The sequence below is a fragment of the Elephas maximus genome, chromosome X (genome assembly GCF_024166365.1).
Source record: "Elephas maximus indicus isolate mEleMax1 chromosome X, mEleMax1 primary haplotype, whole genome shotgun sequence".
NCBI lineage: Eukaryota > Metazoa > Chordata > Mammalia > Proboscidea > Elephantidae > Elephas > Elephas maximus.
In genome coordinates, this window is record NC_064846.1 from 40,789,503 (window position 1) to 40,805,504 (window position 16,002).

A 16,002-nucleotide genomic window follows, 5' to 3' on the forward strand; every position below is an offset into this window, starting at 1 on the left:
TCATAGCTTGATGTTACGTTATCATCATCCTATAATTGCTTTATAATGGCAGCAAGCCAATATGACGCCAGTTGGATAGATAGAGAGAGATCAAAGTTATTTAACTCAAATATAACAAAAGCATATTAAAAAAGCAAGGCTCTTCAATCTCACTCCTAGGAATATACCTGAGAGAAAGAAGAACCATCACATGAAGAGACATATGCACACCCATGTTCATTGCAGCACTATTCACAATAGCAAAAAAAGATGGAAACAGCCTAAATGCCCATCGACAAATGAATGGATAAACATATTATGGCACATACATACACACAATGGAATACTACACAACGATAAAGAACAATGATGGATCCTCGAAACATCTCACAACATGGATGAATCCAGACGGCATTATGCTGAGTGAGATAAGTCAGTCACAAAAGGACATATATTGTATGAGACCACTATTATTAGAACTCAAGAAATGTTTAAACACAGAAAAAAGCATTCTTTGATGGTTACAAGGGTGGGGAGGGAAAGGGTGGGGAAATCACTAACTAGATAGTAGACAAGGATCTACTTTGGTGAAGGGAAGGACAAGACACAATACAGAGGAAGTCAGCACAACTGGACCAAAGCAAAAGCAAAGAAGTTTCCTGGACACATCCAAACACTTTGAGGGACAGAGTAGCTGGGGCTGGGACCTGGGGACCATAGTTTTGGGGGACATCTAGGTCAATTGGCATAATACAGTTTATAAAGAACATGTTCTACATCCCACTTTGGTGAGTGGCGTCTGGGGTCTTAAAAGCTTGTGACTGACCATCTAAGATACATCGGTTGGTCCTATTCTACTCGGAGCAACGGAAAATGAAGAAAACCAAAGACACAAGAAAAATACTAGCCCAAAGGACTAAAGGATCACATGAACCAGAGACTCTACCAACCTGAGACCAGAAGAACTTGATGGTGCCTGACTACCACCAATGACCACCCTGACAGGGAACACAACAGAAAGCCCCAGACAGAGCAGGAGAAAAATGTACAACAGAACTCAAATTCATATTAAAAAAAAAAAACCAGACTGAATGGTCTGACAGAGACTGGAGGAACTCCCGAAACTATGGCTGTTAACCCAGAACTGAAAACATTCCTGAAGCCCACTCTTCAGACAAAGATTAGACAAGACTATAAAACAAAAAAAATAATACACGTGAGGAATGCGCTTCGCAGTTCAATCAGATATACAAGACCAAATGGGCATCTCCTATCCAAAAGCAGGATGAGAAGGCAGGAAGGGACAGGAACTGGTCGAATGGACACAGGTAACTCGAGGTGAAAAGGGGGAGTGTGCTGTCACATTGTGGCAGCTGCAGCTAATTAGGAAATACAAATGCAAGTTGCACTAATTTGTTATGTAAACTTGACTACATTTGATTTTTTCTGGGTCTGTTTCTTCACTGTAAAATAAAGGTGTCTGTAAAATAATTTCTGATGGCCCCTCTAGCTATAAACTTGTATGGTTCTCTGCTTTCCTAGAGATCTCAATGGAGTTCAGATATTCAAAGGAAAAAATATATACAGAGATATGATCCTATGTTTACAATATGGATTGCGAGAACTAAAACAAAAAAATCTTAAGAAAAAAGTTATCACTGCTAGAAACCCAAAGAAGGAGGAAAAAAGGAATGAGATATTATGTGTGTTGCAGGAGGGGGAATAGATTAACTTGTATATCTCACAAGAAGCTTTCAGTTTAACTCTGATTTTTTCGAAGATAATAGAGATACAGAAACACAAACCAATATAAAATTTTCAGGATAGTTTCAAGGAAGTTTGTAAAGCCCAGGTGATCTGAGGTTTGCAAAATCCACTTAGAGACAACCAAAAGGGCTTCTCAACTGTGCTCAAAGCAGGGCTTTGAAATGGCTTGAACCCGTTCAGTCATGGGCGCTGAAGCGAAACTGAACAGACCGAAATTTCTACAATTTGGGTGATCTGGAACAGTAACGGGAACAGAAAAATTATGGGTTGAAGCCCTGGAACGGGAGACTTGGAAGAGACATAGTGAGGCTTTTCAGGAGCCTGATGCCTGAGATTTGTAATACTGGCAGAACTGTGGAGAGCGACGCACATTCAAAGCGGTGAGGTCTGCTGACATCTTTGAGCGGGGGCACCGTTGTTTCCTATGGGCAAGAGATTTGGTTGCTATACAATGCATACCCTGCCCTTGTTTTCTAAAAGGAAGATTAGGTTTCTAGCTGGGCTTTGACCTGTAATTTTTCCTGTACTAGTTATCATTCCAGTTCACCAAATTTTAAAATTTCAGGTCTGTTCTGGTTTTGTTTTCTCAGCCATGACTGAATTGGGAAGAACTGGTTTGAAGCCCTGGCTCAAATTTGTGAGGTTTTAAAAAATAATGGGCCAGCTTCATAGGGAAATGTTGCAACTATAATGATGCAGTATAATAGCAATAATTGAAATAATTGTACATTAGTTCATATTTGTGTTAGCTTACGATTTCCAATGTATATTAATTTGTTTTATCTCATTTAATAACCTAACATAGAGAAAGTGATGAATCATATTTTCCATTTTATTTGTTTCTTTTTCACCACCGAAAATGGTCTTCAGGTTGGGAAGAGATTAACCAACAAGGCTAAAAAGATGAATGAAGAAATAAACTAAGACAGCCTCTGGACAAATCAAACTGTTACTCTCCAAGCCTAAAATAATAAAATCTCCTAGTTTTAACATACTTTAGAGCTATTGTGGTTAATGACTGAGTGAAAATTATTAGGAACAAGAAAGGTAACCAAAGATAAGGGATCGACATCTCAATTTTCAAAAAGGATAAGATTATAAACTGATAAACTTGACATTGCTTACCAGAAAATTTCTACAACAAAGAATAAAATACCCAGCTTGTAAGTATTTAGAAAAGAAAACAGCAACGGTTAGAAATTAATAACACTGGTTCCACAAAGAATACCATAGCAGACTCAAAGTAATCTCTATTTTGAATAGCACTATTTGGGTAGTAGATGATACCAACAGTATTTCTTGATTTCAACATGAATACGATTACGGGGTTATAGCTGGCCAAAGCTCGATATGAGCCAAGAAAATGCTGTGAATACTAAAAAAGTGAAATCATTCTTAGGCTATACCAATAGAGTATAATTATTGTTAATGCTCTCTGCAGTCAAAATTGTAAAAGATTTTATGTACCCAGGATATACATAACCATCATCTGGAGATGGAATAAAGTTAAAAGAGGGTTACCCAAGTGATATTCATGGAACATGTTTATGTTTTTAGTACAAGTGACAGTTTTGTTTATGGAATACTTAATCCATGCCAAATTTGTGTTTTAATTTCATAATCCATTAGGCAAAATTTGATCTTACTTTTGGGATAGTAACATTTAAAGACAGTTAAAAATGTATACTAGACCACTAAACTTTCAACTAACAATCTTTAAAGCTACTATTAATTGTATCCAGTAAATCACACCAACCTAGTCATCAATTTGGAAGTTTTATGCATGAGATATTCTTATCCATATTAATAAGCCCAAAATACTTTTGGTCAAATTGAAGCAGTTACACGAATGACAGTTTTCAAATCTATTGCTAAAAAATGATTATCTCACTTCCAATAAGAGAGCATGAGTGCCATGTTAAAGAGCTAAATTAGACATCCTTGTTGACAAAAACACCAATAAAATTAATTGGGTATTGTTTGCAGGCTACTACATACTACTATGGCACACTTATATGCAACCAGAGATTTTTGATACTTGTTTAGTATTTTCCTCTTCTCATAATTTTAGGTCCAAATTCAGTCTCTTACCTCAGCTTCCCTAAGTTTTGTAAAATTTGACTGCGATCCAATGTAGTATGAAATGCCTTTGCCTGCACCCTCCAGAGTTGCCCCTCTTATTAGCAGGATGAGTAGGACAACGTAGGGAAAAAGAGCTGTAAAATATACCACCTACCAAGGAAAACAAGAGTTATAGGTTATTTTTAAACCATGGTATATAATTGCATACAAATAAAGTTATTAGCCAGTTGAGATTAGTGAACTAAAAGTAATGGAGATTTCATATGGTTATCAATAAGTCTGATGACACCAATACCAAAATTTGCATAATTTTCTTTCTGTTCTCACACCCTCAAATGATACATTGTCAAAAACATCCTGATCTATGAAGTAATATTCTCCAGGTTCATGCTGTAAATAAACAACACATCAACAGTGATAACCTGGAACCTAGATGGAGCGCTTTCCTAAATATATCCTTACTAATGTTTTAATGTCCCAGAGGACTGAATCTCTCCTCTCTGTAAGTTACTGTATTGAGGTAGGAATGAAAATTATTTTCAACCCTGCACTGGTTAGTACATACTCAATCCCCAAAGGGAAGAAAAATAATTCCCTAGTATATACCCAAATCCCATGAAAGCTCTTTAAAGTGACTACTGGACACTTCCTACCGCTATCCTTAAAACTATTGTTGAGTCTGATAGCACAGCATCCAAGTACTCTGCTTGGGTCCAAATAAAGCATGGTCCCAGTTGAGTAGACTGTCTTTGAGGCTGATTTTTTCATGAATATGGATGGTTTCTTTGATCCATAGATGTCCTGTGTCTGATAATATACCCAAGGAGATGATTTAAGCAAGTCATTCAGCAACCAATAAAAATTAATTGGCCGGGTAAATGGCCTTTAATTGACTCTTTCAATATTAATGTCAAAAAGGAACAAAGAGTTTCAAAAAAAAAAAAAGTGCAATTGAGAAATTATTTTGGAAATTTTCCACTGGGTTTGTGGTGTTCACAGTGTTTTCTTGATCTAGCAACACTTCTCATTGCAACTCACCATTAACTGAACGTGCCAGAAAATATACTAGGAATACAAAAATACTATCCACAGTTATTCCTGCCCCCCACATTTAAGGAAATTTTCAGTCTAGTTATTACAAACACATAAACATTCACTTTTCTAGGTAATGTGCACCTGCTCACAGAGAAAATTGCATGGTGTTCTCTTAAATTGACAGCATGCTCTCAGAAAATTTAGAAAATAAAATGGAGTGGGAAAATATAACAGAATGGTTTGCAAAAAGGCCCTGTTCTCTGGGAGAGAAGGTTCTCAGTCAACTTTAGCAAAGTTTAACTTAAGGTAGTCCTGACACTATTACCCCTATATATAAAGGATCTTGACTTTCCAACCTACCCATTGCAATGTATAATTCAATACAAGATGTTTATTTATATAGTGGGAAAGAAGTATTTAAAATATGCCCTCCTCAAGCCTCAGGATGCTGTATCAGCTAGAAAGGTCCAAGTTTCAGTGACTGCATAATTCTAGCACTAGTTTTTGTTTGTTTTGCTTTGTTTTTAACAATAGAAGTCATCATAAATATTTACTTAGAGCTAGACTGTCTACTTAGAATTAACAGAAAGTTTTTCATACATTTGAATGTTCCCATTATTGACAAAAACATGCATATGATACTGCTTAGCATTGAAATACAATGAAGTTTTCCAAATTACCTTGCCAGAAGACTTGATCCCTTTAAATAGTGCTGCTCCAACTATGAGCCAAGCCAGAAGAAGACAAAGTGCTAAATACCACACAATTACTCCAGTCTCTTCCAATCCACTTGACCGTTGGAGCGCCACTTTACTGAAAACACATAAGACTTTTGATGAATACAGAATCTCTTGTCTTAAAAAAACATTGAAATTCACGTGATTGAATATTGTAATATCTTTCATCCAAGAGTACACTTCATGAGTTTTACATCTTATTAATATATCAATTAAAAGTTCTGTGAGCCTCTTATTGATACTATTTTATGGAGCAGCAAAAAGAGTTCATTGAATAGTCAGGCTCTGAACTTCAGGGTTAACTGCAGCAATATAAAGCTCCAAACCCGAGAACAAAAGATCTATTGATACCTAAAACTAAGATTTTTTTCTAATATTTCAAAGCCCTTTATGTGAAGAAACTAACTTTACATCAGTTTACTTCATTTTACTCATTGTAACATTTTTAATAGAAGATAAATTATATTAAATATTTTGCATATTCATCACATTTCTAGATATCATCAAATCCAAATGGTTCCATTATTTATGCCTTTTTCCAAGGCTTTCTGTAGAACTCCACCATTTTCACGAGGGACATACAAAAATCTAGGGTCTGAATTCTGAACTTGATGTTTGGGAACATTTCAAGACACGGACTTTGAAAGGGTCGCAAAGGGCATTAACATGTGAGTGAGGAAGAGCTAACTTCAGTAGGAGAGTGAAGAAAGTTGGATAAGGCTAAAAATAGGTATATGGGTTGGCATGAGTTGGAATCCACTACAGGACAACTAAGAACAACTACATAGGGTAAAAAAAAAAAAAGACAGGTCATGTTAAATTGATAAAAGTAAGCATAAGCCAAAATATCTAGTCTTACCATATAAGGTCGGCAGTTCAAATCCACCAGGTGCTCCTTGGAAACTCTATGGGGCAGTTCTACTCTGCCCCATAGGGTCGCTGAGTCCAAACTGAGTCGAGGGCAACGGGTTTTACCATATAATGGCATTTGTAAGCAAATCACATAACAGGAAATTGCAGCTTCAAATACAAATTTTGCCAAAAATACTTCTCATCATCCAACTATTTACCATTAAAATGTTCGTTATAGTCTAAAATTTGAATATTTTTTCTTCAAAGTAGTGCCACAACTTATATCACTAGTAATCACTAAATAAATCATTACTGACAGCCTTGTGTCCATTTAATAACTAATTTATCAGTGACAAATTGTTGACTATCAGCTGATTTTTTTAGGAACCCTGGTGATGCAATGGTTAAGTGCTCAGCTGGTAACCGAAAGGTCAGCAGTTTTAACCCACTAGACTCTCCGAAGCAGAAAAAAACCTAGTGATCTGCTCCCATAAAGATTCAAAAAAACAAACTGAACCCATTGCCTTCGAGTCGATTCTGGCTCATAGTGACCCTATAGGTCAGAGTAGAACTGCCCCATAGAGTTTCCAAGGAGTGCCTGGTGGATTCGAACTGCCCACCTTTCAGTTAGCAGACATAGCTCTTAACCACTACGCCACCAGGGTTTCCGCATAAAGATTACAGCCTAGAATTGCCCCCATGGGGCAATTGTACTATGTCACTTGAGGTCTGTATGAGTCAGAATCGACTGGATCGGACCCAAAAACAACTCCTCTCCAACTCATCCAGGATTGGTAAGCATTTGAGTTAAGTGAAGTGTAACCTACCCAGATCCCCCTTTTTTCCTATTTAAGAAAGGGGCTGATCAACATTTTGTTGCTGTTTATAAAAATTTGTTAATAGCATCTGCTTAAGAAGTAGATCATCTAGTGCACTTACTTCCAATATTGTTCGCTGGGAAGCTGCCCTGGCCTGTAAACTTGGCTGCCATTGATGCAGGTCAAATTGTTGGTGTCTACCCAGCTTTTATTCGCTTGGATGATCTCACTTGTAGTTAGGCTCACATTACAGAGAATTACTAAAAAACGATTTTAAAAAATACACATAAACACAGACACGTATTTAGTTTTAGAAAAGTACTTTCCTGGAAAAAAAAAACATTTAATGGTAAATTATTTAAATTACTCTATAAATTCTTCCTTGGTGACAGTGGGGTATAAATCTCACAAATGGAGGAAGTCATGTATATTTAACATCTTAAATCTTCTCTACTACTAAGCTGAGGATGAGTATGAAAATATCTGCCCTTTTAAATTGTGATTATGTTTATAGTAATAACAGGTATAGAATAACAGTTGTTTTAGTTGGGATTTAGTACTCTAAGTAACTTTTAGTGTATGAATTTATGTAACCTATGTAGGTGATGTGACATCTTTAAATTCCTAAGATGTGGTAAGTCTTTATAAATTTATTCTCTTAAGGTGCACAGGTAGGAGCCCTGGTGGCTCAGCCAGAATGCTCCTTAGAAGCAAGGATGAGGAGACTACGTCTCACATACTTCGGACATGTTATCAGGAGGGATCGGTCCCTGGAGAAGGACATCACGCTTGGTAAAGTAGAGGGTCAGCAAAAAAAGAGGAAGACCTTCGATGAGATGGATTGACACAGTGACTGCAACAATGGGCTTAAGCAGAACAATGATTGTGAGGATGGTGCAGGACAGGGCAGTGTTTCATTCTGTTGTACATAGGGTCACTATGAGTTGGAACCGACTCAACGGCACCAAACAAGAACATGCACAGGCAATCCCTGTGTTAATAGTCCACATTATTGATGCCACATTACCCCAAAGGTTAGCAACATATTACATAGAAAACACTTACTGTCTCCTGAGACACACTGCTACTATTATAGTAGCACCTTTCTCTCTTTTTCACTGTCTCATTTTCTTTTCTCTCCAGCCCATCCCATGCCTTGGGCCTACAGTTAGTACTCTTAGGCAAGCCTTAGCCTTGCAGGCTGCCCTCAGATTAACATACTGCATTAATCAACTTTCAGGTTATACATGTCTTATTCTGCTTCCCCCAGTGCCCACTTAAAATTGCACTTTAATTGGTTAGAGGATTTAACCCTTTAGGTTTATATAGAAAATATAAAAGGATGATGCAGATTTTATAACATTTAAGAAACAAATGTTTTTACCTATAGGTGATCTGCTACAGTTTTCATCTGCCCAAGAAGGAGAACAAGTCGCCCATGGTAGTTCACTTCGAAAAGAAGCAAACAGGTAGTAAAGACTATAGGCAATTATGACATTGTAATAAATGGTCACAAAAATGGATATCAAGACCATTGTAATTCCAACACCTGGAAAAGAGAACAATTAAAAAATAAACACATTTTCCTTTGTGAATTCATAAAAAGTTGCATCTCCGATTCCACAAAATCTTTGAAAAAGGACGTTTCAAATAACTGTTTGGGGGGAGGCAATACTGTCTGAGGAGCCCTGGTAGTGCAGTGGGTAAGTGTTCAGCTGCTAATCGAAAGGTTGGTAGCGCGAATCCACCAGCAGGTCCTTGGAAACCCCATAGGGCAGTTCTACTCTCTCCTATAGGGTCGCTGTGAGTCAGAATCAACTGGACAACAATGGGTTTGGTTTTTTTTTTTTTTACTTAGTTTACTTCCCAAATTTAAAATTATTTTGATGATTGCCTTTTTGAGATAGTTTTTCATTTGATTAGAAAAAGGTCTTAAGGCCAAGGCAGAAGACCGAGATTCACATAAAGAAAAAACCCATGCCCTTTACTGTTCCTTATTCTGTCTACAAACTCTTGTTAGAATGGGCGCTATTACTGGCAAAAAAAAATTTAAAGCTCATATCCTATTACTTAATGACCAATACCTACATCTTCATCTATAAACCAACATTTTGATGGGTAGAAAATGAAATGTCTAATATTTTGAAAGGATAGGGTACAGTATTTTTACAAGCACACGTAAAAAAAGATTCAATAACTCTGTAATAATCTTGAATTTGAAGCTCCAAAATTTCTTTAACTCAGTAGTTTCAAAATACAGTTTAAAATACTGACTATAACTCTTATGCTTGAGACTAGCTTTTGAGGTAGCTTCTCCAGTATTGCAGCACAATAGCCTATTCGCCTCACTACGAATTTATTTTTGATGTCGCATTGAGGTTTTCACAAACGGTTTTCAGCAGCTAGTACATACCAAAATGATATCTAATCTTCAGACAGAGAGGCAGTTTGATGTTTAATCACAATCAAGGCTTTTTTTTTTTTAACTTCACCAGTGCCCTATTCCATTAGGAGCATTTAAGGAAAAATAGTGACCTGCCCTTCAGTTTTTCTGAATCAGGCAATGTGAAAGATATGCCAAAACAGTAAGACAATGACTGCGTATGAAGTAGAAGAAAGCTAGAGCCATGGAGTTCACGCACAGCAGGGCGATGTGCATGGGAATTTGAAAGGATAAAATAGAAAAATAATGACCCCCTTACAACCCTCTCTAATGTCCTCTATAACCACCCCCGAGACATATCTGCAGCTAGATAAGCAGAAATAAAAATACAAATTTGATTTTTAAATTCTACAGTGGCAAACTATAGAGGAAAGCAACAACAATGCATGCTTCTTTGCCTTAGCCCATCAAAATTTTAAATGCTTTTTCTTCTTCCACATAGTGAGGTCCTCACAAAGTAAACCAATGAGAAACAGACAACAAGGAAAATACTTTTAAACCAACCTTGAAACATTGGAAGAATCCTCCAAACTGAAACTGGACCTAAGCTAGCAAACTGTCCCAGGGAACACTCTAAGAAGAACAAGGGTAAACCAGCCAATCCTAGCATAATCGTATAAGGTATTAAGAAGGCACCTAGAAAAGAAAAAGAAAAAAAGCACAATTAACATCTCAAAATCTTGATGGCACTTTGACAAGCACCAGAATATTTTTAAAGCATACTGATGTAGTAGAGCCAGAGAGTGCTGGTTTTGGATCCCAAATTTACTACTTTCTGTGATAAAGTAGCTGATTCTCTAAACCTTGGATTCCTCCTCTATAAAATGAGGATGTTAATGAAGTTGGCGTGAGTATTATAAATAATAGCCTATATAAAGTAATCTAGAGAAGGCTTTGGAGTCAGATGGAATTAAATTAAAACTCTGCCTCTACCACTTACCAGTTATGTGACCTGGGGCAATTTACTTAACCTCCAATAGAAGAACAATACTAACCAGTTTGTGGTGAGGGTTCAGTTACATAGCCTACCTGAAACACTTAGCAAAATGGCTAGCACATAGTATAATATTCAATGCTGATTTCCCTCCTTGGTCTTTAAAAACAAATGGTCTACTTTTAAGACATAGGATTCAACTGCAAAACTTGGTTCATAGCAGCAGTTATTGCCACTAAGCTTGTTATTCCTCAAATAATTACAAATGTATTAGTTCAGTGTTAATAAGAATTGTATTGGTTTTGTTAGAAGAACCTGAATTGTGTGTGTGTGTGTGTGTGTGTGCGCTTCAGGTGAAAGTTTACAGCTCAAGTTAATTTCTCATACAAAAATTTATACACATACTGTTAAGTGACATTAGTTGCAATCCCTACAATGTGACCACATACTCCTGCTTTCCACCCTAGTTTTCTTGTGTCCATTCAACCAGTTCCTGTCCCTTTCTGCCTTCTCATCCTGCCTCCAGACAGGAGCTGCCCATTTGGTCTGGTGTATCCGACTGAACTACGAAGCACACTCTTTACATGTATTATTTTTTATTTTATAGTCCAGTCTAATCTTTGTCTGAAGAGTGGGCTGCAGGAATGGTTTTAGTTCTGGGTTAACAGAGCATCTGGGAGCCATAGTTTCGAGGGTTCCTCCAGTCTCTGTCAGACCATTAAGTCTGGTCTTTTTACCTTAATTTGAGTTCTGCTCCACACTTTTCTCCTGCTCTGTCTGGGAAGAACCTGAAGTTTTAAGATGTATTCATATTTAACTCTCAATTTCATAGGGACTTATTCTCCCACATTTAGATTATAGAGACCTCTTCTTTTTATATTTATTTTTTTCCTGCCCATGTTTGGGGCACAACATTGCTCATTAGAACCTTTACCAGATTGTAGGTAGGAGCAGGGACAGAATATTAAACTTATTGTATCATATACTCTAGAAGTCTTGGCAAAAGATTTAACAAGAAAATGTGGGGATCAGTGGGTAAAAATGGACTTTTGGATTATGTAAATTCCATTTATCCATGTTGCATTTTTCCTCTTGTGCACTCAGCTGCTAACCAAAAGGTTGGCAGTTCAAACCTACCCAGCTGCTCTGTGAGAAAAAGACCTGGAGATCTCCTTCTATAAAGATTAAAAAACCAAAACCAAGCCCAGTGTCATCAAGTCAACTCCAACCCATAGTGACCCCATGTGACAGAATAGAATTGTTCCATAGGGTTTCCAAGGCTGCTGTCTTTACAGAAGCAGACTGCCACATCTTTCCCCTGCAGAGTAGCTGGTGGGTTCAAACCACTGACCTTTTGGTTAGCAGCTGAGTGCTTAACTGCTGCTCCAGAAAAGCTCATTTCTGTAAAGATTACAGGCAAGTAAACTCTATGGGGCAGTTCTACTCCACGATATGGGGTCACCACGGGTCAGAGTTGACTGAACAGCACCCAACAACCATGATAACATTTTTCATACTATGGTACTCTAACATCATACCTAAGAATTACATTTTTTCTAACCCTCAAAGTATATTCTACTAAAAATAATGAGAACATAGTACTTGTTACATACTCATAGTTAAGTGGCTATACTTTAATGCTAATCCTGCAAGTCACTAGGCAATAGGAACAAATATGTTTGTATAGATGACGCAATGTACATACCATCATTACTATGACTAATAGAAGCTGAAGTCCTATCAGTGATAAATATGAAGAAAAGCAAATACAAAATATCCCTGTTTAAATACACCAATAAGCAAACTTTCACCAGCTGATATAGACAGGAATTTTGAAAAAAAATTGAATACTCCCTTCATTGTTATACGTGCCTTTTCATCTATTATATTACCATTAATATTAACAAACAAACAAAAACCCATTGCTGTCGAGTCAATTCTGACTCATAGTGACCCGATAGGACAGAGTATAACTGAGCCATAGGGTTTTCCAAGGAGTGACTGGTGGATTTGAACTGCCGACCTTTTGGTTAGCAGCCGAGCTCTTAACCACTGTGCTACCACGGCTCCTAATAATAACAACCATAACTGATCAATTGTTAATATAACATAGAAGACACAAATTGTTAATGCTGTTGACCTAAACACTAAGGTAGTATGAAGCTTTTTTCATAAACTGTTAAAGAGAGTCTACAGACAAAATTGTTTCCAGATTTTAGCAAAAGTTTCTCAAACCTGCCATATTTTTAACCTTATCTATATACATTTGACAAATTTGAATTTCATGTTTCTCTCCCACCCTTGTACAAAAGAGAAAGAAGCAGTTGAGAGAGCCTAGAACATCCATTACCCAAATGATGTGACCTTTAGATATTGAGAGTCAATTTGGTATATTAATTTTTAGAAGAAATGAGAAAGAAACACATACAATAAATAATACTTTTTGGCTTTGGATCTGCCCTGTATTAAAACTAGTTTAATATCTTTCCTGAAAATTTATGGTGACTACTGAGTATACTTATAATGTCAAGTCACAGGGAACTTCTACACTAAATATAAGCACACGAGTTTAGAAAGGTGTCCTAATGCTTTTCCTTACCACACTAAAAAAAAAAGGAAATACCCACCAAAAAGAATGTGACTTCTGAGTCATTTTCTAGCTAAAACATATACCAAACCCATGACTGAACAACCCAGGCTCCAGATAGGGGAATTTATGCCACCAGCATTTAAAGTATTTGATAAACAGAGCTCCTTTTTTATGTCTCTGAAGTCCAATATGAATGTTTGAATGCAACCAATAAAGTAGGAATGTAAGATTAAAATATCACCACACAAAATTCTATTGTACCAAGAAAAATAATTATAGTGGCATAGTTTCACTGGTACACAGTTATGAAATATAAGGGCATGTCACCTCTACACTTCTAATAGAGCATGTAATTCCAAGTAAATAAAATATGGTGTAAGTGAAAAGTTGTTTCGACATTACTAGAGAATTGTGCAATTCATTTTTTCCCTTTGTGTGTCACATCAGAATTATTCTTTCTCCTTCTTATAACTGAGTCTACCCTAAATGATGTACAATGTAGAAACAGTATTGTTTTGCAGGAATAAAACACCTGGCTTTGAACTAACCTCTACTGCATTTTAGAAGGATCTTCCTTGTGGTCAATCCAATTTGAAATCCATGTGACTGAACAATGCAGCTTAACATGCTAAAGCTTTAACATGCTAAACCTTTAATTACTTTTTAATCAACTCCTTCCACGCTTAACTTTTCAAAATATAATTCCTTATTCTACTTAAATAAATGATTTAAGAGTTTCTTTAAAAAAAACTTTTTTCTTTGATTCAGCTATGAATTAAGCAATGTACAACTTGTGCATGAATGGATTATTATAGGAACATACATAAATGAAGAATAGTACATCATGGCTAAAGATTACATGGGCACTCAGAAGTGCTAAATATAAAACTTTGTCAAGTTTATATCTGAGGATTCTATGAAGACAAGCAGCTTCCTAACTTGAGCTAGTAGCTTAAAAAAAAAAAAAAAAAGTAGCTTAGCCTAGTAATATATGCAGTATGCTTGCTTCCTCTTCATCAATGACCTTTTCCCCATTTCACAAACCTCCCATTAGCCCAAACTATCACATATCTTTCCTCAGCTTTTAAAACACTCTCAGAGGCCATACAGCACCTCACTGAAAACCGGAAGGGAAAGAAGTTAGGGTAGGGGAAAAAATACCTCCGCCGTTGTTGTACGTCAGATATGGGAATCTCCACACATTTCCCAATCCCACTGCATATCCAACCATAGAGAGAAGATAATCCGATTTTTTGGACCAGTTACCACGGTCCTGATTCTCATCATTTTCGCCAACATGGAAATTCTCAGATGAAACTGTCACTTTCTGGAGAAGGGAAAATACCAACAACTGTCTTTCTACCATTAAATATTTCACAGAATCATGATTTAACAAGTCCATAGAGTAAAAGGAGAGAGAGAGGGAAAAGAAGAGGAGAGGGGAGGAGAGGAATCCTGAAAACCTTAACCAAGGCGAATTCTTTCCAAAGTTCTTGGGATTACTGCTGATAGCTGCTTTTACTTTACAATATTTACCCCTCCACTTGAGAAAACTTCCAGAGGTGGATATTTTTACTTCTCCTTTAGCTGAGATCATCCAAATTTTAGTGAACAGGTTACATATTGCACCCAGCCATGACGAGGATATGAAGGAAGAGAAAGCAGGTTTCAAATACAAAAGTCTTGAAGATGAACTAGGAAAAATCAACACTCTTGAGATTTTAGTTGATCTTTGAGAGGAAGAATCAACTATAGCTTCTACTGAAAAAATAAAACTTCACAGACTCCTCTTCCTGTACGGCTGATCATTTGGGTGTTTGGAATTAAGGAAAGTTTAATTCATCTCCCTATCTTGGATCAAAATCAGTCCTTCTCTAAAAGCCGGAAAATAATATGCAGAGCCAGATCAATTCTCCTGTCCTACCAGGTGAAGTAGCTCTCTCTCTACTTGTGGGGGGAGGGGGGGCGGGGAAGAGGCTCTCTCCCAAATCTGTTAGCTTTGGGGTACAGAATGTTACTCAGGTCTGATGAGGACACGGCACCTTTCCATCTCCCTCCGGCATAGACTAAAGGCTATTCTGGAGAGGACAGAGAACAGGATTTTGTGGGCCCACCCAAGGCAGGTGATGAGGTGCCCCTAAATCCTGTAACCGGAATAAGAGCTCTTTTCTTTTCCCTCTATTCTCTGCGGACACCTCAGACACACTTCAGGACAGGTGAACAGAGATGTAGAGAACGAAGAACAGCCACAAAAAACAAAGACTGAGAATTGCCCCCCCCCCGTAAGTTTTCCCTTCCCAGGCCCTCCACAGCTCCCGCAGCTCCCAGACCCCTACCTCCTTCCCCCTGCACTTGAAGAAGCTCGGACACTTCAACTTGTTCATGGTTCACTCACTCCCTCGGCTCGCTCCGCCTAGTCTCGCAGTCTGCCTGAGCTGGACGGGTGGCAGGTGCACACTCCCCCGTTCCTACCTGCCAGAGTGATCCGCCTTGCCCAGGGGTGGGACCATTTATGGAAGGAAGCTCTCCCCTCCCCCTCCTTGGATCTCTGTCGTGTCAATTACCGGAAGGGGCCAAAGTGAGGCTCTGGTTTTTCCCCAGGTAAGCCGGCATGTAGCAATTCCCTGCCCTGGCCCGGGGGAAAGGGCTGGGCTGCTAGAGAGCAGAGCAGCCTGAGCCGAGATGACTGACAGCCTTTGACTCAGAGCCTTGCTGGTGCCTTCGCAATCTCGCCTTTCCGGGGTTCCCTGCTTCCTCCTAAATTT

At 37.8% G+C, this 16,002-nt stretch overlaps 1 protein-coding gene across 2 annotated transcripts in view; it reads right to left on the reverse strand.

Moving 5' to 3' along the window:
• SLC6A14 (solute carrier family 6 member 14) overlaps window positions 1-15,829 on the reverse strand; it is a 30,779-nt gene extending 14,950 nt beyond the window's left edge. For both annotated transcript variants that reach the window (XM_049872779.1, XM_049872780.1), the window contains exons 1-7: window positions 15,574-15,829; window positions 14,399-14,564; window positions 10,218-10,349; window positions 8,655-8,819; window positions 7,392-7,530; window positions 5,544-5,676; window positions 3,838-3,978 (exon numbers count right to left, since the gene is read on the reverse strand). In XM_049872779.1, coding sequence (XP_049728736.1) covers window positions 3,838-3,978; window positions 5,544-5,676; window positions 7,392-7,530; window positions 8,655-8,819; window positions 10,218-10,349; window positions 14,399-14,564; window positions 15,574-15,621 — 924 coding nt within the window. In that variant the 5' untranslated portion in view covers window positions 15,622-15,829. The remainder of the gene's footprint in view (window positions 1-3,837; window positions 3,979-5,543; window positions 5,677-7,391; window positions 7,531-8,654; window positions 8,820-10,217; window positions 10,350-14,398; window positions 14,565-15,573) is intronic.
• Between the last annotated feature and the right edge of the window lie 173 nt (window positions 15,830-16,002).